A 27,163-nucleotide genomic window follows, 5' to 3' on the forward strand; every position below is an offset into this window, starting at 1 on the left:
CATCCCCAACTTATCCTTATAGTATCGGAGTATTTTACTTTCTCACAGCACAGGCCTTTATGACAATCTTTATAAAATATTTTAGATAAAAGTAAATCAATCAAACATCGAGACTTCCCAGAAAACATATAGGCTAATATGACCAGCCATTGATATGCACCCACATAAATCTCGGAAGGTGTGCGCCATTGCTTTCAAGGTATTTAATGTTTTTAATTGGACATCGGCCACTCTGTCTTTCATCTGTTTGCAAAATGGCATTTTCTTCACAAGTGGTGAGAAAACAAGACTTCTTACCACCTCCGCCTCATGTTTTGGCCAACATTGAAGGTCAACATTCATTCACATTCCTTGCTTGAACTAAGCGTCTTTGCTTGGGGATGTCATGACACCTGCCTGAGAAACAAGAAGTGAGGTACCAAGGAAGCAAGATAGGTTTTATCATACTGTAGAGAAAATAACAAGAGATTAACAATAATAACAAATAACTTGTTATTTTATCTGTGGTTTTATTGCGCTGGCCTGGAGTTATGCGTTGGAGCTCGTAGTTTTCAGTAGGCAATTTAAAACAAAATGGTGGAAATAATGAATAATTGAATGAAAGGAACTTCGTAAAAATCATCAATGATCAAAATTTTTAATTGTGCCAAATTACACACAAAATGCACAGAGATTGGAATTACACAAAAAATGCAGAAAAAGGCCAGAATTGCACACATTTTGTGCAATTACACACACATTGGCAACGCTGATCAGAACACGTTTCTACACTTCGTTGTTTCCTTCTACGAGCCAGAATATTGGTACAAAGCAGGGTTGGAAACAGATAGTTAGCGTTTAGTATTAAAAAATATTCAATATATATATATTGTCACTTCCTAACATTTGTTGCAATAGACATTGTCAAAGATTATAGGTAGATAGATAGATAATACAAATTTTAACCGGCTGTAGACAATGTTGATAATGTGGTCGCTCGACCACATCTATTATTTCTTTTCCACTTTCGCTCATTTTTAATAGATGCTTTAGGAAAGCCGTTTTCCCTGTTCTTGGAAAAAAGCCCGCGTCTCTTCCATTTATAAATCTTGACTGAACAATCGTGTGCCATCCTAAAGGAATATCACGCTCAGTTCAAATATATCAATCATCTGCGAGAAAATTATCAAAGACATTTCAAATTCACCTCTACCTATACTAACACATCCCAACATAGTTTCATGTCTCTCTTTCCTCACTAACCTTAACATGCTTAATTACGGTGTGGATAGTGTTTCCAACAATGCACAACTTCACGCCACCTATTTCGATTTATCATGTGCCTTCGGTTCCATTCACCAAACTTATATAACTTAGAAAATCTTCAATAGATTCTGTGTTCATGGGCCAGACTTATCTTTGTTGAATAGCTACTTACAAGGTCTCACCAAGAGAGTCGTTATCGATTTGTAACCCCCTACTTGTAACATCTGCAGTATCACATAGAAGCGTATTTGGAGCATTCTTATTCATATTGTACCTGAACGATTCCACTAGTTGGTCAACTCAAATATTAGCAGAATCTTCTTATTAACAGGAGACTGCGAAATCTTCAGATGAGTGTACCGAAGAGAAGTCTCCGATATATTTCAAAGAGAAATTGATAATAATTCCTCCTTTTGTAACACCTGGTCCCTAAAAGTTCATTCTAATAAGAGTAAATCCATAACAGTTTCCGTAAAGAAATATATTGTATTTACTTCATACCATATTAATAGTTTGCCTGTCCCGAGAATCAATAATGTTAAGGATTTCGGAGTTTCTTTGGACACAAAACTAACTTTCACAGAACATAAAATTTCACCAAGCATTCAATGAGTCTTACTGGACTTGTGTACAGTTGAAGAAAAATACGGAACATTTAATTTTTAGCAACTTCCTACAAGACAAGCTCGTCTATCTGCACAATAGTAGTTCCTACAGACCTATCACGGATTAACTCAATTCCTTACTTATTCCTTGCAATAGTACGCTTTAGAGAGTCTCGTACACGTGCAAGACAAAACGCGAACTATTTCGAACAATAAATATACAACTTTGTAACACTCGTCATAAAATCAGTGATCTCAAATATCTGTATAAATTCAATGGTGGCAAACTCATTCCGGAACGCTAAACTCAGAATTTTGTTTCCGAATTCTCTCCACGCAAACACGTAACATTTTTTTCATATAGTACGACCTAGGCATTCAAGAGTTTAACGTCCTTTGTTCCACAGGCCTTCTAAACTATAGAACGAAATAGTGTATACACTCTTAGAATAACTTCATTTTCCAGCTACACTATGATGTCGTTTTAGTTGATAAACTTTTGCCAGTTGTTGTCAACATTTCTTGTTATCACTTACGATATTTTAATAATATTGCGATCGTTATTATTATTATTATTATTATTACTGTATTACATTACCGTCTCTTAGATTGGGAACTTCGAGAAATTATCCTTCCACACTGTTGGCAAGTAGAAACTTGTCACCTTTAATATTTGTCTTTAACAGCGTTATATTGAACAAATTTTGTAGCAGTTTCGACAGATATGCTGTTTCGAACTTAGTCAGGATACACACGTCACAAATATGATGTTTCAAAAGATATAATCAGGGTACACACCTAATATTTGTTATCACGTGTATAATCTAACTATATCCTTTCATGTACAAATATAATTTTTCAGTAAATCGTTTCACGTGTGTTACAACTTTTTTAGACTAAGAAAATATAGACTTTAGGTAAACGCTTTGGACACTTTCCTTTCTCTGTATGGAATTAAATGTCTCCGGAATTGAACTCCTTGTTATACACATTCCCACTCTTCGCTTGTGTTAGATTTTTCGACTGAATGGATTAACGTTTTTAGCAAATGTGAACGATGTCTAAATTCTCATCCACACGCCTGGCATATAGGAGGTTTTTCTGTGCGGAACCCTACTTGGACGATTAAATCCATTCACGCAATCCTTGCCTGTGCGAAATTTTTCTCGTCTGTGGATGAACATGTGAGTAGCAAAACATGAACGTACACTGAATCGTTTAAACATTCTTGGCATGCGTGGGTTTTCAGTTTTTAAAACAAACTTTAATGTGCAGTAAATAACTTTCCTCATTGTAAAGTTTCTTACGGGTGCAGGTGAAAGTTTCCCGAAACCCCTTTTCATACTTTTTGAAAGTGTGAGCTTTTTTCCTTTGTTGATTAACGTGTTTGCACAAATATGAACGTTCGCTAAATTCCTTACATAGTCTTGCGTATATGAGTTTTTTCGGCTGAGTAAAATATAAGTAATGGAATGTGGACGATCATTAAATCCTTTTCCACACTGCCGGCATATCTGATATTCTCTCTTGTGTGTATTAACATATGCGTAGCCAAATTTGAACGAACAGTGAATCCCTTACCACATTCTGGGCAAGTATGAGATTTCTCCCTTCTGTGGACTAACATGTGTCTATTCAAATCTGAACTAATGAATACCTTTCCACATTCTGGGCAAGTCTCCCCTTTGTGGTTTAACATGTGTGCACGCAAAGTTGATCGATCTCTAAATCTCTTTCCGCACTCTTGGCAAGGGTGAGGTTTCTCCCCTGTGTGGATTAACATGTGTTTAGTCAAACTTGAACGTACACTAAATTTCTTGCCACACTGTTGGCATTCGTGAGGCTTCTCCCCTGTGTGGATTAACATGTGAGCAGACAAAATAGAACGAACCCTGAATCCCTTTCCACATTCTGGGCAAGTATGAGGTTTCTCCCCTGTGTGGATTAACATGTGTTTAGTCAAACTTGAACGTACACTAAATCTCTTACCACACTGTTGGCATTTGTGAGGCTTCTCCCCTGTGTGGACTAACATGTGATTAGTCATTTTTGAACGTACACTAAATCTCTTACCACACTGTTCGCATTCGTGAGGTTTTCCTCCTGTGTGTCTTAACATGTGAGCAGACAAATTTGAACGAACATTGAATCCCTTTCCACATTCTGGGCAAGTATGAGGTTTCTCCCCTGTGTGGATTAACATGTGTTTAGTCAAACTTGAACGTACACTAAATTTCTTGCCACACTGTTGGCATTCGTGAGGCTTCTCCCCTGTGTGGATTAACATGTGAGCAGACAAAGTAGAACGAACCCTGAATCCCTTTCCACATTCTGGGCAAGTATGAGGTTTCTCCCCTGTGTGGATTAACATGTGTTGAGTCAAACTTGAACGTACACTAAATCTCTTACCACACTGTTGGCATTTGTGAGGCTTCTCCCCTGTGTGGACTAACATGTGATTAGTCATTTTTGAACGTACACTAAATCTCTTACCACACTGTTCGCATTCGTGAGGTTTTCCTCCTGTGTGTATTAACATGTGAGCAGACAAATTTGAACGAACATTGAATCCCTTTCCACACTCTTGGCAAATGTAAGGATATAACCCTGTGTGGAGTAACATGTGTCTATTCAAATTTGAACGAACATTGAATCCCTTTCCACATCCTGGGCAACTGTGAGGTCTCTCCCCTGTGTGAATTAACATGTGTCTACCCAACTTTGAACGATTACTAAATCCCCTTCCACACTCTTGGCAAATGTGAGGATTTAACCCTGTGTGGATTAACACATGTTTTGCCAAACGAGAACGTTCACTGAATCCCTTTCCACACACTTCGCTTCTCTGGAATGTTGTACCTTTATGTATTAAGTTATGACTTGACAAAGTTAGAAACGTATTCGTATCCTCGTGAAGAGCAAGTACGTTATCTCGTCTGTAACAAAGTCAATAAACCGTGAAATGAGAATTAAGGTACTTACTAAGTAACAACGAAGATCTAAAATCATTCATTATATTTCATGATAGGATTACGTATATATTTGTTCTATTACATGGAATCATGTAGAAATATGGAACCGAGAACTATCAAGGACTTTCCATATCTCTCCATTCTCAATATATGCTTTACTATATCAAATTTTGCATTCCTTTAAATATACCATATCAGAGTTAATTAACTCAAGTACCTACCAACATACATATTTGTGCTACGTGGAATAAACATATTATTATAAGCGAAATAAGAAATTCGTTCTCACTAAAATATTTATATATCTTCAATCTCTATGTGTGTTTTTAATATAATCTGATATTTTGATATAGTAAATTTTTATAGGTACTACAATCTTTGCGGTTGTTGACTTATAGCTACATGGTTACATCTGGTACACATTTAGGCCCGCTTAATAAAATAAATATATTTGAGATGTGTTGAGCTGTCAGTTTCTTGTAATATTTATTTCTACGATACTATGATTTTAGAAATCAACGGTAATGTAATATGGACAAGCATTAGCAATTCCGTCACACCTATTACACAATGTCTGATGAATTTAAGTGATCGCAATTTTGCAAGCATAGAAGAAATTTTAAGAAAACTACTTTTTGAATGGATGTTGTTAAATTTACCTGTAAACCCATGTAACTGCAAATCAATTTATAGACTTCTTTAGATGCCGCACGTGCCACATCAAAAACAGCAAAAAAGCTTGTAGTACACGATTTAAAAATTATTTGCAGGGAAAAAAAATATTTTCATCATTTCTGTTTCAAATAACGCCTTTATCCTTTCCGGACGTGCTTCTTCACCTATAAGGAGCATTCTACTTGTTGCGAAAAAAAAAAAAAGAAATCGAAGAATCAGCGTCTCCTCCTTAGTGATTCAGATTAATATTACCTGTTTAATTCCCGTGTCACAACATTAAGTATTTCTACGTTGTTTTAATGGCGTTATAGTAATATACCTTACATAAACTTGACGGAATATAAATTACATAATACTGTGTGCCTAATGTTGTCATGAACAGTGGAAATTTATAATCCCTCACAACGTAAAAACTACAAATAATAATAATAATAATAATAATAATAATAATAATAATAATAATAATAATAATAATAATAATAATAATAATAATTCGCATATAAAATAGAGTTTTAAGAAAATATTTTGCCAAGATCACTAACGCAAACGCGTTAAAAACAAAGTATACATATGATTTATATCATCTCAGTCAAAGTTCATTTCATTTGCAAAGTTGCTTCCTGGAACAAGTTCACATCTCACTAATGTAAGAGTTAAGATCGAGATCTTACACAAATCATGAACCAGCGACAATCAGCATAAACTTGCCCCCGGTTGTAATTATTGAATAATCTGTGAAATTTCAAAGGTGCAGTTAAGCAATGGTTTTCTGTACATTTTATTGCAGAAGTGGCACCATGGTGATCAGGTTTGTAATTCGCTGGTTAGAAGGCTGTAAAACGTACTGAGCACACGTTCGCGAAATTATTAATGAAAGTCGAATGATTAATTACTGGGAACAGACGTGACCTTCATTTGAAGATTTTATAGTAATTTTAACTGTGTACTTTGAGCAGAAATATTAAAAGATCAAGAAAATAAAATATATACTTCACCTTATACTGTAGTACACATTCAGGAATATACGAAACTCATTCACCCATTGATTAAACAAACCAGAAATCCCACAGCTCACAAATTTAACTTCTCAACTGGATATCATTCTGCACTAAACCATGCCAACTTGGATCACTGATTTTTAAAGTCTCGTATTGTATAATATTATATTATCGATTTTGATATACCAACCTTTCACAAGAATTTTACAGTTCTCATGCGTATTACTGACACAAGTGACGTGATCCGCCTATCGTAGATATATCGATTTCATTATTTGTGTAAAAATGTGATGTTATATTACTGTAAATGTTAATTATACATATAGCGACATAAGCTTTCTTTTCGTACATCTCACGCTAAGTAAGTTATTCAAAATTGGCAATCTTTTTCCTGAGTGCTAATTACCATATTTAACCTTTTCAGACCTGACCTACACAATTCTAAAGGTAGGTGGAATCTCCAATATATGCAGTATTGGCCGAACATGCACAATTGTGGAAGTTAATTTTCCCGAAAGCTACTAGTTTAAAGAAAAAACATCATATTTATGAGGATAAGTAGATCATACTAGATTAGGAAAAAGTTTTCTTTTTCTTAATTTCTTTTTTTGAATTAAAAAAAAAGGTCCAGGTGAAAAGGGATATAAATGGATACCCTGGAATGTGACAATTAAGTTTAATTGAAGACGAGATAGAAGAGAAAATCATAATTGTCTCAATTTAGTATTTCTTCAGAATTGTTCACAATTTAGATAACATTTTGTAAAACAGATCAACAGATATTATCCCCTTGGTGACCAATTGCAAGTATAAAAGTAGCTTCGTGTTAGGCCTATTCAAACAAATAAATTAATTCCCTTCATTACAGTACCAACCAAAAATAACATAAATTATTATACATTTAAAACAAATTTCTCTTACACCGTAATATTACTGGTATTAACCCTTAGAAATTTACAAACTTGTAAACTTTGGGGACACAGATATCAAGTAAAGAATGGGCGAAACTATATTGACATAATTATTCGTGCACTAAGGTATATATCATTATATACCAAAGCGGGGAAAATATTCCATACAAATGGAAATAAGGAAATAAGGAAGTGTTTAGAAATCTCACAGAAAAATTTTGTTTACACAAAGAAAACTACCATGATGAAGTTCAAAACGTTAAAAAATTGTTTAATATTTGATTTTATTAACAAGTGATACGGTGTTAGCGGAATGTATGAAATAACAAAATAAATGTCAGAATGGTAAAAATTTGTCGTGGATAAAGCATGACGAAAGACGAACAAAGTAACAGTATTACTTTGGACTAGGATAATATTACAAATCAGGATAAAGGCTTAAATTAATGGCAGTAAAGCCCAAACTGTGAGGGCGACATACTTTTGTTTAACCACTCACATAACTTCTATCAAATATCTGTTCCATATCTACACATTTTTAAGTATGACTAACAGTATCAATCTGGTGGGGTGTAGTAAAGATGTTACACATATCCAAGTTAACAAGTGAACGTGGTTTCACAGTCTGAAACTAAGACTTCCAAAAGTATGCGAGTTCAATACTCAAACTTGACGTAGTACATCTGTAACAATCGGTTTTCATAGTTACAAAATCGAAGATAGAATCAGTCCGCACGATCCATCTCACAAAACTATTAATTGCCATCCGCTACTCTTTTACTTTTATAGAGATAAACATTGAAAAAATCGTTAATTTGAAGCACTTCCAATTTGAACAGAAACTTAAAGACCGAGGTAGAACGTATCTTTGGGACGCCTATCCGATCGCAGAAGAATTTCTTGACATCTTATTCAGTTTTTCTTTATGATAATGAGATAACAGGAGTACCAATCATATTTAAAATAAAGCTACTCGATACCTATTACAATTTTCGTTTTAGCGACAAATGTTGAAACCGGAGACGGATAATTTTTAACCACTTCCGGTTTGAATAGACCTTGGACGAGAATATAGATCGTTTTCAGGCAAGCTGACACGATTCTACAAAACCATATCTCAATACATCTTACCATTTTCGCTTGACGGACATCAGTACTGATATCGGAGGTAATAGTAAGTTTCAAACATTTGCGGTTTTGATATATTGCTGTGAATAGTAGAGATATGTTAAAACGTGTTAGATGCTAAAACGTTTGCACAAAACGCTTCTCACTATTTCACGGTGTTCGTTTTGTGACGATGGACATTGAAACAAGAAATGGTTTATTCTAACTACTTCCAGTTTGAATTGACTTTCAACGGAGTAATAACTGATTCTGGTTCTATGCTACTTTTTTGTTCTGTGGCACTAAAAGTTGAAAAATATATTCAAAACCGGATTAATACTAAACTTGAACGATGTTCGTTTCTGGTAGAGCTCTGTGGGTAATCACAATACGTTCAATATCAACACTGAATTGTTTGCTGAAATCTGCCTTTCGCAACCTGTTACCTTTTCCGTTCTGTAGGGATGAATGTTGAAAGCGGAAATGGCTAATTTTAAATGCTTACGGTTAGAACAGACGGTTAACAGAGACGAACCTATTGTTGAGGAGCAGAATCGATTGTACGGAACCGTATTTCGATATCTCTTATAGCCTTTACTTTACAGATATCAGTATTGAAATTACCTGTTTAGAAAGTTTCAACAACTTCTGATGTTGGTAAAATTCTGTGGGTTGTGATATCTCCACTCCAAACCTTGAATCGGTTGTACAAACAGATTGTTACTGTCTTAACCGTTTCCGTACCATGATGGAAAATATTACCACAAATGGTTAATTTCAATCGCTCAGCTTTGATAAGAGGTTAGTAGAAAATGTGGAACCTTATCTTAGAAGTCAGCTGATTGTAAACACGCAACGCAATAACTCTTACCGCGATATCCATATCGAAATAAGTATCAAAAACTTAATTAATATTAAATTTGAGCCACTTCCAGTTTTGGTAGAGCGTTCCCAAGAGTCATGTTATGTTTGACACTCAATTGTGTTGAAAGACGTCTTCTTGTCATGTTTCCGTTTTCTGGCAAAGACTTTCAAACCGGAAGTGGCTAGTACTAACCACGTTTGGTTTTAATAATATTTCAACGCAGAAGATGGAACGTATAATTGAGATGCTTCGTCCAATGCAAAAAGTCGCTTCCAGATAGCGTTTACAGTGTTCTTTCTATGGAAATAAATTTTAAAACCAGAAATACTAGTAATATCCAAGAAAGTAGCGGTATGTTTTTTTGAGACGCTGAATTCTATGCAGCAAGACGTTTTTCCTTTCCTGCTACCGTTTTCATTCCATGGCAAAAAACGATAAAAGCGGTATTAGTAAAAGAGAATTTGATAAACTGGCTGTTTTAGCATAGCGTTGTAGAGAGTCATTATGTGTTGTGTATAGACACAGGATCATTTGCAAACAATCACTTCTCGTTACCGGTTACCGTTTCGTTTAATGGTTTCGTTCGTTAAGTCTCAAACTAATGGCTGGTCTGAAGAAATTTCTGTTTGAATTGAGGGTTAACGGGCGAAATTAAATATATTCGAGGAACGTTGAAATGTCTATAAGAAACAGCACCATGACAGCATTTACCGTTTATTCTATATGGAAACCACTTTCGAAACTGGACGGAATAGTAAATTTAAACTATCTTCGTTTTCGGTAAAGTACATTGGATAGTCGTGAAAATTGTGTTAAAAGGCTGAATCGTTTGGAAACAAATACTTCTCGTTATATTACAATATTCGTTCTATACCAATAAACGCTGAAATTGGAATTAGTTAGTTTGGACCAATTCGTGTTTGAAAAGAGAAATAAAATGACGGAACCTATTCTATGGAAGTTGAACCAATTGCAAGAAAAGTTTCTCAATATTTTTTAAAACCATTTTGCTCTGATACCTGTTCGGAGACGGACGCACGCGCAAATCCGTTCTAGAAGACTGCCGTCACTTACACACGGCATAGTTTTAGTCCAAAAGCCTGCGTTTGTATTCATTTACTTTATGAAAAAGAGCATACAATTGACAATTATGTATATGGTTAAAAAAAATAGTCGTGATACTGAGCCAGACGAAACGAGTTATGGTATGCCCGTTCAAAAATGTAGTGTAAAAATTTGCGCGTGTTCAAATAAAGCAAATACAATTTTATTATCACGCTTTCAATTTTTATCAGGATAATAATCCATAGGTCATTTTTGAAACAGGTGCTAATACATAATAAGTGGCCAAATACGTGATTGAACAGAGCGTGTACGTCTAGAAAACTGATAACACCGGCACCAACAGTGAGTAAAATGTTTTGCTGCATAACACACACTCGAAGTAATTTTCTGAATAAAGGAAAAATAACGCATTGCTGTGTAAACAAAAAGGGCATGGCATCGTTCAATATTTTCTGCAAACATAGCCCTATCTAACCAGCGCCCAAATCATGACCACAAACATTGAAACAAATAAATAATTATTGATAAATGCGAGCATATAAAAATCCATTTTGAACAAAATATACGAAAGTGTAAAGCTGTATAACGAAACCTAATATAACTTACCCTTATCGATGAACAAATTCCCAAGAAACATACAAGAAATGCAAGAAAACAAATATTAGTAATATATGTGAAGATACAGAAACATATTTAGAAATAAAAATATTTCACCTGCCGACTTGAACCCGCAACTATTCATCCCAGAGTTAACCATCTGACCACCGAGTCAACCATGCAAGTATTGGTTTGTCCATTGTTATTACTGTGCAAAAGGCGAAACTAAATCAAGATGTCGTAAATTAGTACGTAAGATTCTCCGAACTATACACGGTATAACCCATTAAAAACCACATTACGGCAACAGGAAAAAATGCACGCAGTCAAAAGAAACAGAGTTGTGAAGATATTTGAACAAACCTAGCTTCCATTAACCACTGGTCAACAAAATTTAAGATAATGTACAAGAAATGAAAAAAAAAAAAAAAATTGAGAGTAAAAAGTAACTTGTAGCAGCCGATATTTGAACGATGGTTCTTTCATAGGATAACACGACACCGTACCGACGTTCTCATGTGAGAGTTTGCAAATAGCAATTTCGAAGTTTATTAACACTGCACGTATATTACCTAACAAAGGAACTAGATGACTCACACATGGATTATTGGTGAAAACACCTCTTTCAAGAGATGAGACTGGCTTCTCAGATTTATGAAATGACATTTCTAATAATCCTTGAAGAACTAGTGCGAATTTTGCAAACTTAAGAAATCACTCTTTAAATTTCCGATTCCTTCCTCTTCACCCCAAGTATAAGTTGGTGGGCAACATGGAAAATTTGAACATTTTCTCTCCCTTGGGAGATCAGTTTCATACCTTGATAAAGTCTCCTCCTCGTAACTGACTACGTATTGTATTTTTGGTCTTCCTCTTCATGTTATACCCATTGTCTTTACTTCTATCAGCATGGTGATCCAGTAGGGATGCCGAATAAGATGGCCCTGCATACCGTTTCTTCTTTTTTCCTACTATTTTCATCATCTGTCGTCCTTCATCGACTTCCTTTAGTCTTTGTTCATTCTTTTTTCTTTCGGTCCATGACATGTGCAGAACTGCGCGCCAAAACGTCATTTCTCACAGCAAATCCTCGATTAGTCCTACATATATGAAGGTGCAACAGTACGATCTGAAGATTGTGGATTAACTTTTGCTTGATCTTGATCTAATGATCAAACGCTTTCTTCTGACGCCAGACGTTAACCCATAGATATAAAAAGAACGTAAATAAAATTCAAACTCCAAATGAAACCGGGGTCTACTCCACGGTATTGTGGAGTTTTATGGCTGTTTATACATACGCCTTAGATTGTGAACCTACGGGGACAGCGTGCGAGACTCATTCCAAACGTTCTCAGTTCGATTTCCAGCCTGGAATTAGTATTTGTTTCTCAGAGAATTTAGCATTGTAAATTAGGTTCGCTATTGTTAATAAAAAAGGTTTATTCCATAAGGAAAAACAAACAAAAAAAAATAGTGGGATAGGAGGGAAATGCAGACTGTCTATGCTTAAGTGTTAAAATTTAGTTGTTCTGCCCATGGTTTTTCTGTCTCTACATGATGTATATTATTATATATAGTTTCTTTGCATTAATTATCATTTCTCAGAATTAAACGTGAATGCAATACATCCTTTTTATCTAGTGGTTATTTAAGTGTTGCCGAAATACTCATTCTTTCTTGCTTCAATTGGAGAAATATTCTGGCATGTAATGTAGCGGTGCATGCATGTATTGTCATGTTCGGTGTCCAGCTATCAGACATAATGATACAAGTCAAATTGAGTAAGGAACTACTATTGCTTAGAAGGTCAACCTCCTTAAACTTTAGCGGTTAGCTGAATAGGACAAGAGATAAAAAGTTGGATTTAAGAGAAGAGATAGGCGAACATTGTAAAAGTAATTGGAAAAATTTCGATTAGTAATTTAGTTAAATAGAATCATCATAAGAAAATACATAACATGATAAAACTTAAAAAGAAAGAACAAATTGGAATAATATATTCCGACTATTAACCTTTTCAGAATGAACGGCTCAACCCTTGAGCCAGCAATTCAAACCTCTCTAGCTCAGCTCGTAATTAACCTAGAGATATGATTTTGGTATGTATCTCTTCAGAAAGGATGGAACTTTTTAATCCTTTTAATGGGTACCGCCTTGAAGGGGGAAGGGGGCAAAGTTGGGTGTTTAAAGTTTTCCCTCTCTCCCTTCAGAATTTGGGGGGAGGTACCCCCCTGATGGAGTTACAAGGATAAAAATGGCATCCATAGAGACAAATGAACATACTAACTAGCCATACCCAGTCCATGACTTTTGGGCTTGAGAGGGGTGAATAGGAGGGGAATTGAATTTACCCTTTTTCTTATTGTATATTTTCCTATAAAGACAAAAAATATATTTCAAATTTGAAGAACTCTGCCAACATTGTTATTCATCGTACGCAAGAAAGAAAATCTCACATTTACGACAGATATTTGGGACAATGATACACAAAAGTCAAACCCATCGGTTCAATACAAATGGAAAAAGAAATTCAGAACCCCACACCAACGTGACACATCCTGTATATTATTCAATATCCACTGTAATGTATTCTAACGTTGACAGCCCTAGCGACATTCCTAATTATCACACACAAACCATATCTCGTTAAAAACCTTATAGATCAGCCATTCCAACAATGTAACTTTTGCGTGTATCGGGCCAAACCAGTAAAAGAAGAAAAAGACAAAAGTCAAAATTTTCGGTGGAAAATCAAATTTTTCGAAATTTGTCGGACTATGGCAACGCTGTTATTTTTCGTGCGCAAGGGAAAAAATCTCATTTACGCCAGACATTGGGAACAACGATATAAAAAAATGAATGGTGTAGGTGCAATAGGAGTGAAGAAAAAATTCGGAACCTCGAACCTACGTGAATCATCCTGTATTTTTTTCGATAGATTGTGGTATACGCTAATATCGGCAGGCTTGGCCACGTTCCTAATTGTCACAAGCATATCAGCTATACCTCGTTGGAAAGCTTGTGGAACAAACATTCCAACAAGGTAACTTTTGTGTGTCTTGGGCCAAACTAGTAAAAGAAGAAGACGAAAGTCAAAATTTTGGGGGGAAATTAAAATTTTTCGAAATTTGTCGGCCTATGGCAACACTGTTATTTGTCGTACGCAGGGAAAATAATTCTCACATTTGCGCCAGACATTGGAAACAACGATGTACAAACATGAAGGATTTAGGTGAAATAGGAGTGAAGAAAAAAATTCGGAACGCCAACCCTACGTGAATCATGCTGTATGTTTTCGAGAGATTGTGGTATAAGCTAACATTGGCAGACTTGGCCACGCTCCTAATTGTCAAAAACATATCAGCTATACTTCGTTGGAAAGCTTATAGAACAGACATTCCAACAAAGATAACTTATTGAACACACAGACACACACACACACAGAGAGAGAGAGAGAGAGAGAGAGAGAGAGAGAGAGCGAAAGGAAAACAGTTATCACCTCAGAACGCACCGTTCTAATTTTAGCCTGGTCAAAGTCAGCTGTAGCTATCAGTTGAACTTAAGGGTCGTAAATATGCATTTCTTTCAACTCCCTCCTTTGACAAGTTATTTAGTTTAAGAAAAAATCTTCCTGCCGAAGCAAAAGGAAAGAAATGCAGTGATCTTGCGACGAACGATGTTAGTTGAACCAATGCCAGTTTATTCCCTGCTTTAGTAAGATTTTTCTGGATTCCTACTGCACTTACACGGTTTATTTTTTGCACAATTGTTCACAATAACGGGGGTAAATGTGAGAATTATTTTTCTTGCATACGACAAACAACAGTGTTGCCATAGCCCGACAAATTTCGAAAAACTTGATTTTCTCCCCAAAATTTTCATTTTTGTCTTCTTTTTCTTTTACTAGTTTGGCCCGACAGACAACGAAAGTTACTTTGTTGGAATGTTTGTTCCATCAGCTTTCCAACGAGGTACAGCTGATATGTTTTTGACAATTAGGAGCATGGCCAAGCCTGCCGATATTAGCGTATACCACAATCTATCGAAACAAAAACAGGATGATAAACGCAGATTCGGTGCTCCAATTTTTTTCCTCCATTTCTATTGCACCTACACCATTCATTTTTTTTATATCATTGTCCCCAATATTTGGCGTAATGGTGAGAATTTTTTTCTTGCGTACGACAAATAACAGCGTTGCCATAGTACGACAAATTTTAAAAGAAAGGATTTTCCAACCTAAATTTTGATTTTCGTCTTCTTCTTCTTTTACTAATTTAGCCCAAGAGACACGAAACTTGCCTTGTTGGAATGTGTGTGTTATACGGATTCCAACGAGGTATAGCTGATATGTTTGTGACAATTAGGAGCGTGGCCAAGCTGCCAATATAAACGTATACCACAATCTCTCGCACAAAATACAGGATGATTCACGTAGTTTCGGAGTTCCGAATTTTTTCCTCCATTCCTATTTTACCTAAACCCTTCATTTTTTAATATCATTGTTCCCAATGTCTGGCGTAAATGTAAAAATTTTTTTCCTTGCGTACGACAAATACCAGTGTTACCATAGTCGGACAAATTTGGGAAAAATAGATTTTTTCGGAAAAATTTTGAATTTTGTCTTCTCCTTCTTTTACTAGTTTGGTCCGAGAGACAAGAAAGTTACCCTTTTGAAATGGGTGTCTCATAAGGTTTCCAACGAGGTATAGCTGATATGCTTGTGACAATTAGGGGCATCACCAGACTTGCCAATGTTAGCGTATACCACAATCTATCGAAAAAATACAGGATGATTCACGCAGGCTCAGTGCTCAGAACTTTTCCCTCCATTGATTGAATCTAAACCCTTCATTTTTGGTATCATTGTCTCCAGTGTCTGGCGTAAATCTGATTTTTTTTGCTTGCGTACGGTATATAACAGTGTTGCCACATTCTGACAAAATCTGAAGAATTGTATTTTTGGAAAAAAATGATTTTCGTCTTCTTCTTTTACTAATTTGGTCCGAGAGACACGAAAGTTACTTTGCTCAAATATCTGTTCTATAAGGTTTCCAACGAGGCATGGTTTGTTTATGTGACATTTAGGGGCGTCGCCAAGCCTGCCAACGTAAGGGTAGACGAAAATTTCTCGGGTGTAATAGGAACAGGATGATTCACCTAGATTCTATCTTCCAATTTTTTTTTACCTAGCTATTGTACCTTTGCCCTTCATTTTTTGGTATAATTATTATCGATGTCTGGCCTACAGGTCAGAATATTTTTTCTAGCGTACGACTAGAAACAGTGTTGCCAGACTCTCACAAATTTCAAAAAAAATATTTTTTCTCTTTTTCTCTTTCTTCTTCTTCTTCTTCTTCTATGGGTTGGGTACGGTAGCCTCAAAGGTTATCTTACTAGAATTTTTGTTTCATAAGCTTTCCAACAAGGTATAATTCATACCCATGGAAGAATTAGGAGGGGTGCTAGGGCCGCCAAAGTAAAGGTCTACGATTTTCTTGAAATCATTGCCCGTCCTGAAAAGGTTAAAATTATGAAAGGAAAAAGAAATTAACAAAGAAACAATGGAAATTTATACAGGTCATGGTTCCTTCAATTATAATAATAAAACATTAAATATCGAATATGTTTAAACATGCCACTCTATAGAACACCAAACACCGGAAGAAATCAGCGTCGGACCAACCTAGCGGCCCACGGCTTGCGCTCCCTACAAGCAACGGCTTTTGTGTCAAAGATAGTGATGTGCTGCGTGATCGTTCTTCTGAAGTTTGAATCCACAGAGATAAAGTAATCTACTATGTGACTACTCATAATTTGTGATTGTATTATATTCAACTATTTAACTTCGAGTTCAGGCCCAAGTTTGAACATGTTTAAAAATTTCGTTCTTATGCGATAGCTGCACATTTCTCGTTGGTAGCACTGTTCCCCCGGATGTGTAGGCGTTAGTCAGAAATATTCCATTAAACATTTCTTTTCAAACATAAAAGTTACTAAATTGCCTTAAGCAATCTTGATGATTTAGAACGGTACCTGTGTTTCGACAAATTCCCAAACCTGAAACAGTATTATGGAATAGCTCTCATTTCTTCGGCATAAACAAATTTAGTTCAAAAGTCAGTTAGTCCCCTTGAACTCCACGGTCCTCATTTTGTTTGATGTATATGTTTTATGGAGTGTAACGGAATATATTTATGTGGTTTTGGAACTTACATTTTAAGCGTTTAATCGGTCTAATAGGATACTTTTGTAGTAGGACTTTATATACTACTGTTGTTCCCGCCAGTTAAACAAATTACTTATAAGTAATAATATCCCTATGTTAGAGGTAGTGCTCCCTGCTAATGAATTCAGGGCTACGTCCCTCGACCCATGGCTTCTCATTCTGACAATGGTAGAAATGAGAACACTATTGAAATTAGAAAAAAACATAATGCAGAGGCATGGGATAACATAAGATGGTAAAATATAAAATTAAACTAATTTCAGGTCTTAGCTGAAGAATCTGTCGAAAAGAAAAACAACGAAAACAATATAAAAAATAATACGTTACTTTAGCACAAATTATAAATCTTTATAAACCAAGACGTAAGAATCTGTTATAAACAAAATTAACTTTTCTATAAATAACCTGGAACAGGTAAATGCAACTTTTTTAAAATGATCGTTATAATATATGAGTGTGATTCCAGATGTGTTTGTTTTCTGTGTGTCAACAAATCAAATGGAAAAGAAATCAAACCATAACAAAATGATGTTTGGAATAATGAAAACAAAGCCAAGAACAAAGTATTAGATGATACCTGTTGATTGTCAGCAGAATCTTCTTGTTTAATTTCCATTTTAACTCGCACTCATTCCTATCCAATTTAAGACGATACTAATGGGAATTAATCACGTAGGTTTCATCCAAAAGAGAAAGTAGTTATCTTGATTCACTCTCAGGTATTTTAGGATTTTTATATTTGTAAGGTATATGCCCTTAGAGTAATTTTTAAATTCCAAAAATAACGTAAAAAATAAAAAAAAACAAGGGAGAAAGGGATTGAGTTTAAATTTCGGAGACAATGCAACATTTAAAATGCATAACCGTAACCTACTGAGTTATGACTAACCAAAAAAGGAAGGGAAAGGAAATAGACAATTAGAAAGGAGTTGAGTTGATTTTGAGTTTAACGTGCCTCAGCAGCGAGGCTATATGAGACGTGCACCTACTGATTAACGTGGAATCCGAACCACATGAGCTCCCGCCGGGACACAATTACAAAGGAGAAAAGACATGAGACAAGTACTGTAGATAAAACCGTAAGAAATCAACCAAGATCGGGTGGGGATGCAGGCTTTAATCTTAAAAGGAAACGATAGTATAAATTTAAGAAATTTATGGTTGATAATTGAAATTCTTGTAATGGGTGATGCATAAGTTTAAAAAGGAAACCCAAACCAGTATCCTATATGGTTTGAGACACCTACAAACGCTAGTCGTACAAATATCAAGCGTGCGATATTATGTTGAAAAAATATAAATAATTTCGCACCCGGTAGTTTCAGAACTGACTCCCAAAACATTTAGCTTTCCACTTTTTTCGCAAACTTGTAATACTATTAGAATTGTAAAATTTAACTGTAGTTTTTAAAGATTCATTTATCATCTTGCTGATTTTATATGGAATAGCTCAGTGTTTTCACCTCCACGTGCACAAAGTGCAGACTTGTGCAAAAAGGCAGTATGAAATATGGTAAATGCTACAAATGCACGACAGTGCTGACAAGATATCAGAGAGCTCATATTTTGGCGTAATAATATCGAAAATAATGTGAAAAAATGTATAAAATCAAGAAAAAGTGCAAATTAAAGAAAGGAAGAAAAAGCGGAAACATGAAATATATGAAAAATCTGATAAAGTAAACTATAAACTATAAACACAAGTAAACTATAAACCATTGGCTCCATAACCTTCTTGTCCGTCTTCGTTCCTTGTACACTCATGCTTTTGCATTTTCGAATATATCCCCCCACCCGTGCAAGAAATCAAATAAAAGGGGACAATAGTTTTTCTTAAAGCAGTTTACATCTTTTCACTCACAGAACTTTGAATTCATAGCAATCATTGTACTTTCCTAATGTAGACCTGCATCAGAGAACGAAATGCCGCTCAGAAGGTATATTTTTCTATGGTACTAAAAAGGCGGGATGCACTTAGTAATTTCGTATTGAAGATTATATTCTCAATCTGGACTGTAGAGGGCTAATTTATAAATAAATAACGCTTCGCTGGTTTTTTATGAGTACATCTTAATACATCACAATAAAAATTGACTTCACATCACTTTCAAATCAAATTAAATATTAAGGGTGATGTCAGCCTACAGGAGCTCTATATGCAAGAAAGAAATGTCGTTTATAAAACACTCTTCTCAAATGTACTAGGAAAATATTATCTGAGAAAATGCTGCTGCCCATCAACATAAATCGAGACTATTCTTGCTTAGAAATCGATTTTTAGTCATAATGACCATCTCAGTTTAAAGGAAAGCCACATAGAATAAACCAACACGAGTTACAGTTTTTAGAGGTGTTAGGATTCTATTTTGTCAAAAAAGATACTTTGCATACTTATTTTGTAATGATAAAACTATTCTTTATCTTCTGTTCTAAAGCTATTCTTAAATGAAAAATACAAAATCCTGCTGGACATGCATCTAATGTCATTATCATGTCTGCCTAAAATCTAAAAAAAAAAGTTAAAAAAAAATCACTCACCTAGTAAGAAAGACTTCATCTCATATTACATCCTCTGCAGTTTCAAGAAAAATAACCAGAAATAGTTGTTACACTAAGAAACATGTTTCAAATAGAACAGTGGGAAATTGTTAATGATTTGTACTAGGGATATTCTTACATTCCTTGTAATTCTCAAATAAGATCTCAATTCATTTCCCTCGCCTAAAATGAATGAAACGATCTCAAATTATAAAATCGGCAATAGGAAATAGAGTAGGAGTCGTTCTGATTACCAAGTGTGGAACAAGTTTCATGCAACGATCGAGAATTTTTTCATTGTTTGTCAGTACAGAAGTTGATACTTTTTTCATTATAAAAAAAAATGCGAGTTACTTCCTCTTTTACTAGGGATAACAGGATATGAAATACATATATGTACGATACGTTAAGAGTAAACCCCCCCCCCAAAAAAAAGAAAAAAAAGAAAGTTGAAATCGGAAAGCGCTCGAAATAGAACAAAAAGGAACTTTCTTTGTAGCTTGCAGCTTTGGATATTCTTACAAATTTTTAAATTCTAGAAAGCACAAACTCCCGATTTGTAACACTTAACTAACTAACTAACTAACTAACTCTATGGCCTACGGAACCCGGAGATTTAATGCCGCGTTCACAAAAGCTCTCCACTGACTTCTATCCTTAGCTAACTGAATCCAGTTTCTACTTTATATTGCAATCTATGTGAGATCCATCTTAATATTGTCCTCCCATCTGCGCCTAGGTCTTCCTAATGGTCGTTTTCCGATTGGTCTACCAGTTAAGACTTTGAAAGCGTTTCTACTTTCTTCCATTCTAGCTACATGACCTGCCCACCTAAGCCTCCTAGACTTGACGACCCTAACAATGTTGGGTAAACCGTATAAATTATGTAGTTCCTCGTTATGAAATTGCCGCCATTCCCCATTTCCGTTCCTCCTGGGTCCGAATATTCGTGTCAGGACCTTGTTTTCAAATACTTTCAGTTTATGTTCTTCCCTTAGAATAAGTGCCCATGATTCGCAGCCATACAAAACAGGCATGATTATCGTTTTGAACACTTAACTAATAAAATTAAATAAATAAATTATCCACTCCGCAAAGTTGGTTGTAGGATAGTTGCAATTAAAAAATGAAAATTCGAAACATGTTAAGAAAATGTTTCCAATCCGTATTCTTAGAATATTATCCAACTTGTGGTTGGTAATGATCGATTTTCCGCCTCCCAACGCAAAGGATGTAATTTGCAATTATTTTATCTGTATTAACTGAGGGAAACAAATTATTTGTTGCTATAGGATACAATATAAGGGATACAAGTATGTCTGTAGATAACCGGAACTTAAATTATCGATTTGTTCTATTTTCACCTATTCTAAATTTTGACATCTCAATTACGCGCTCTGAGGAACTAAGGTAGAAATGTTTCGCTTTAAATCACGTTATCGGTGCTCGATGAGTGACATAATTAGTTATTATTTTCTACAATCTAAGAAAGGGTAAAAATACATGAGGGATGAGCTGTAAAAATATTCCCAATCGTTTTATTGGTAACATGCTTTGAATTTTGATCTATTAAGGGCGAACGTTCTGGTTTTAACCATACGGGTTACAATTTGAAGCTATGCTATAACCGCCAACAGGTTATAAAGTTTGTTTTTTTTGGGGGGGCTTTTGTGGTCGCTCTGTATACTTCGTAAAGACAGTGATTATTATTTCCGATTTATACTTTGCTCTGCGACGCAAATAAGTTCTTTCTTCCGTGGGAATTGCTTCTTTCCCACACAATTAGACAAAGAAGTCTTTCATCGTTTCTCATATATATATTTAAAACTGCTTTTGCTGAGAAAATTTCAGTGAGCCACGAACCTTCTCAGTGTTTCTCCCTGACTTATTATATGCGCAGTATATATTATGCAGTTATTTGGAACTGAATTAAGTGCTTTCTTTAATCGCTTATGAAACATTGCAATAGATTAGAGCAGACCAGACCAGAACAGGTATTCAAGTGAGCAGAGTGACGCCAGTCACGTTGCTTTGGCAGTTTCTTTTCTGTGCTTTCTCACGCCCGAGTTATCGCAGTGTCTCGTGCATTGTGGGCAGTTGACTAAAATTAACATAAAATATTTTCCGTATTCTGTTTGCATGTGCCTACAGGTGATTTAACTGAGTGGTTTTTGGAATGAACTGCCAACACTCTTCAGTCGACCACTGAAACCCGTACCTTGACCTTTGGTGCTCAGAAAGTTTGACTCCGGTATTGTGTGCAGCCACCACACACGTTGCACCGGGAATTAAGTATGATTTTGTGTTAAGGGCCATAAGCTATTAGCCGGCGAAGGACGTTTCCTTACGGTTAGACCCCAACTAGTGAAGTCTCAGGTCCGCAGACCTTGTGCGTACATGTCAACTATATACGCGCCCTCCAACATCAGCATTTCACTTTGAAGACTTTGGTTTCTAATTTGCTGACGACTCGTCTTTACGCTTCAGGATTGTTTGGCGCAGCAACTGAATTCCTACCTGGGATTGTCCCGAAAACTTTCCCCCCAGTGCTAATCTCCCAAGTGCGTCAATGGTGTGAGAGAAGCATTTGCAGTGAAATCGGAATTATAATCTCATATATATCAAGGGCTACAGTGCATTAAAAAGACAAAGTGTGATTTTAGTGATGAAAATTGTTATACATACTCTGTGTTAAGTGTTGTGTTCATTCCTCTTCGCTATTTTTTTTTACATAATAGTATTCTAATAAATAAGTATAGTCTTATTTAATCCAGTGTGTTTTCGTTGTTTGTGTTAATGATGTTTGTGTGCGTCGTGGTCTGGATGACCATCAGAGCGTCCGTGAGGTTTTCGGGACGAGACATCCGAACCTCTCGGCGCCTAATGCTCATATCATCATTGAGACCGACGATTGATTTGGAAACAATTTGTAACCCTTCTTGGAGAGGTCTTTCATTGTCCTATCCAGGTAAGTTCAGGTCTCAACAGAATACTTATTGGTAGGACCACGGAGGACAGAACCGCGAACAGAGACTGGACCTTAAATTAGTTACAAATAAATAGAAGCCCAAACAGCGACTTGACACCCGGGTGGTTACAAATAAATGTCCGCCCGAACAGAGACCTCGAACTGAAATAGTTACAATGCCATTTTGCAAGACAAATGAAATGACTTAAAGGTTTTTAGGGTTTTAAAGAGTGAATGGGCCTGGACATGAGTCAGAAACTATTTCCTACTTTTTATTTATTTGAGACGTGTTTCCAAACTGTTGGCTTTACTGATGCCATTTTCAGTTTCAAAGTGGTGAATGTTTAAAATTTGCTAAATATATATTTTTATACATCAGTGGGACAACTATGTATTTTCCTATATTACACAATAGTTTATGATTATTAATATATATATTTTGCAGTTATATTCCCTGTACGCTATGTTCATTAAGTGATTTATAATAAGTTCACTTTATACAAGTTCAGATAAAAATTATTTTTATAATACTGTACAAACTTGTATTTTGCTTTGTATTTTAAAACTAGGCTTAGGGAAAAGTGAATGCTTATAAAAAATATGGTGAAAAAAAGAACTGATGAGAATAAATAACAAAGGCAACATTCTTGCGATTTCCATTTCTATGTCGGTACACCTGCCATTCCTAATCATAATTATGATAATAACTATTATTATAAAAATTGAGCAATATAAATTCCAATGAGCAACACCAACTGCGCCTGACGACTGTGGATTCGATACTGATATCGGCCCTATATGATTGTTTTCCCATCTCTACTCTTCCTAATATTTTTGTGTCTTAAACATCTATAGCACTCTTCTCCACGCAGTTAAACTTACGTGCATCTTAACTTGCTGACGAACTGAGTATCATCCTGTTAACATGATAGGAGAGAGAGAAAGAGTAAATTTTTAACATCGTCTTTAGCACTTATTTTTCCCCACTTCAGGTAAACCAAATAGTGACATATAGCCGACCGTTTCTTCAAAACTATGATGTCTTGCAAAAATTACTTTGAAGCATACAAATTATACGGTGTCAATTTGTATGGAAGATCAACCAATAGGGAAACATTAACTGGTCGAGATTTACTGTAAAATTTACAGAACAAATTCGTAATAGCAGTTTAAATAATACCATAGTGTGAATGTTTCGCACGGATTCGCACACAAAGTAGCTAGTAACCTCTATAATCGAAATCAAGAATCAAAATTCAACGTACTGAATCATGACACAGAACTGGAAAAATGTTTGAGAGTTAAGAAATTTAGGTTCTTAATGTATTACTTTAGAACACAAATATGCAAGCAATGAAAGCATTTCCGGATGTTACCAATAATAGATTTAGGAACGTACTAATACATTCAACACGTAAGATATGTAAGTTTATGCTATATACAGTGTCTTGCGCTATCCTCGTTTACGTGTATACTTATCGTCCCTGACCCATCCCTTCGCATCTTGACGGACCATCCTGCGCTCTGTCCTGTTACGTAGCAATCATGTTCTTTTACCGGCTATCTAGCACATGTTGGTTTGTGTTGATTATACAATAACTCTTATATCGTGTACGCGCAATAAGCCCCTAGAGTGAACCTGTAGGTAGAAATGGAAGTTACGTACCCTAGAACTGATTGCTGAAAAAATACAGTCGATTTCCTTAAAAGGAAATAGGTACCGGTATGAAATGTACAGTTATGGGCCTCTACACAATGAAATGAGCATTGGTGTGTTGCACAATTATTGAACATCCCTGTTCGTCGGAATTCTCTTCCATCTTGTATTTTGTTAATGTCTCTCGGGGAAAATGATACTAGAATAATTCTAGCTAAATCCTGAGTAAAATCACAAACGACCATAATTGTTGTTCAAGTATAACAACTGTTACGTTTAAATTTGGAAAATTTGGGGTAAATTTCATTCTCGCGATCTCTTATTTTACAAAATCCTTTATATATATTAAATACTATCGTCGAGCGCCCATACTATTAACATATACAAGGATTGATGAGAAATGTGTAATCAATAATGAAGTAATCATAATTTCATTAAGAAACGATCTATATAAGATTTATATGGATGGTATCGGTGTTATTATTATTACTATTAATTGGTATAGCCTACAACTAGTCTATCTGTGCCATGCCGTTTCCAAATTGTAGGTTATTAATTTATGTGCGAGGTATCTCCCATACCTAAATATTGCTCGTGAAGTATTGTTTTTAACCTATAAACTTTCCGAACCCACGTAACCGTATTACCAACCTGAGCCAATTACTATATGAAAAATTCAACATTACCTTTCTCGCCGAACTGAATTTAAACTTCTTGTTAATTGTTGGGAGTCGTTAGAGTACGACGTGCAAGACTCTTGATCCACTATTTCTTTTAACGTATCTATATTACTTTTCAATGCAGATTCTTCTTTTACTGCAAATGTTGATTTCACCCTATCAACATCCACATCCAAAGAATACTTTGCACTATCCATGTCCATTGTTTGATCTTCTTCCGTTGTAGATAATATTAGTTCTTTGTTGTCAGTGATCAGTTCGTATGTCCACCCTTTCCCTTCGAGTGGATCTTCCTGAGGTAAGTCATAATCAATTTCTTCTTTGTACATCAATTCCAACTTAACAGGCGCCTCACCAGCCATTATGACTTCAAATTTTATAAGAATTTGACACTATTCTAATACTTCCTTTATATTCTATGCAGTCAGTGTTAATGAAATGATTTACAAGAACGTTCACAGAAGCAACTTTATACTTCCAATCAAACATATGATCAGGTTTTAATAAAATTCAGAATAAGTGATTTATGAAACAATTGGTTCTTCTTCTTCGCCAGTTTAAAGCACTTTGTAATAAAGCTAATTTGGCAGTTATTGAGTGTATTAAGCGTATAGTAAATTAACAAAAGCGTATTAGTATTAAAGGATTTAAAGTATATACTAGATAAGTACAGTATAGGATGAGATGTGTTAGCATCTCCTACACCTTGACACGAATCTGTACACGTTTCTTCTTCGTCTTCTTCTTCTTCTTCTTATGCATTTGCAAAATGCCTTAACGTGGATCGCTCTCCCGGTGTGGCGCGCACGAAAGACAGGGGTCCCAATCTTGACCCCCTCATAAATCATAGTTGTAAAATGTCAAAACATACTGTGTTAAAACAGCAGATGTCTTTTTCAAACGAAGGATTTTGAGGTACAAGTTTGGTAGTCATACATGTTTGCCAGTCCAAGAACCACAGAGAGGATTTACTTTGTCCATCCATAGAATATTTCTGTACCCCCAATAAAATAAGGAAAAGACACGGAGAAATAAAGCTACCACACGTCTTGACCGCAAATTATCTTTGCTGCAGAAGGTACCGTTTAGAGAGGAAAACTTGGTACGCGACACATTGAGTGACAGATAATAAACCAACCGCTCAATGCGGAGAATCAATCCCTTAAAAATATTCTAAATTATTCAATACATTTTACTTTTTGTAAAATATTAATGCTTTCATATGATAAATAAAACTGTTACCTTTCCTTTTATCAGCCACAAGCATATTTTTTAAAATCAGTTGATTAGTTTTATGTTTCAAAATAATGCATTTTATGTTGACAAATTATGTTCCAGACTGCGAAGATTATCTTTGTATATATTAAGTTACTTGAAATTAAGTTACTTGAAATTTAATAATTTTTTCATTCCCCCTAAGCCTGAGATGTATATTTTAATAAATAATATAATAAAATACTAATAGAAAACGTTCATTAGTATATAATGCTACTCCAGAGTCCCAATTAAAATCTGTAATGATACTCCAGAAAAAAATTCAATTTCTTTAGCCATTACGCAACACCAAGGTAATGAAGGACGGAACCCATCTTAACTTGGTCCTCGAACCGCGACCTGGGCTTGAACAAGCTGTAGTTGGCGGGTGTAGAGACAATCATATCGTCGCATGAGAACGTAACTCCATTTCGTAGGTTTACAGGCGGAAGGACAAAAATATTATTTTCTTAGAAAGGTGTATTTTTAGTAAGATAGTAATTGAGCTACATTACAACAGATAATCGACAAGAAGAACAGGTTTCGTTACGTTCTATTTACACCAAATGAGGCTTTCAAAATTATGTCCAAACATGAAAATGAAAACCGCATTTTTGGAGTTACGTTCCTCTGATTCTCATGCGACGATATAAGATCAATCTTCACAGAATAAGCTGTTTTCCACCACACTGCCACACTTTCAAGAGAGTTCGATTATAGGATCATGCCTCTGCCCAGACCAACTCAAATAACCTAAATTAAAAATATATCGAATACTTAGGTCTTTCAAAAAT

At 35.4% G+C, this 27,163-nt stretch overlaps 1 protein-coding gene across 1 annotated transcript; it reads right to left on the minus strand.

Moving 5' to 3' along the window:
* Positions 1-612: 612 nt before the first annotated feature.
* LOC145691080 (uncharacterized) lies at positions 613-25,864 on the minus strand. Its single transcript, XM_081766747.1, has 2 exons — positions 25,122-25,864; positions 613-4,786 (listed from the first exon to the last, which is right to left on the minus strand). The coding sequence occupies exons 1-2, from the start codon at positions 25,475-25,477 to the stop codon at positions 3,268-3,270; spliced, it is 1,875 nt and encodes a 624-aa protein (XP_081622873.1). The 5' UTR covers positions 25,478-25,864; the 3' UTR covers positions 613-3,267.
* Positions 25,865-27,163: the final 1,299 nt, after the last annotated feature.

Source organism: Thermobia domestica, chromosome 7, assembly GCF_964235325.1.
Source record: "Thermobia domestica chromosome 7, izTheDome1.hap1.1, whole genome shotgun sequence".
Classification (NCBI taxonomy): Eukaryota; Metazoa; Arthropoda; class Insecta; order Zygentoma; family Lepismatidae; genus Thermobia; species Thermobia domestica.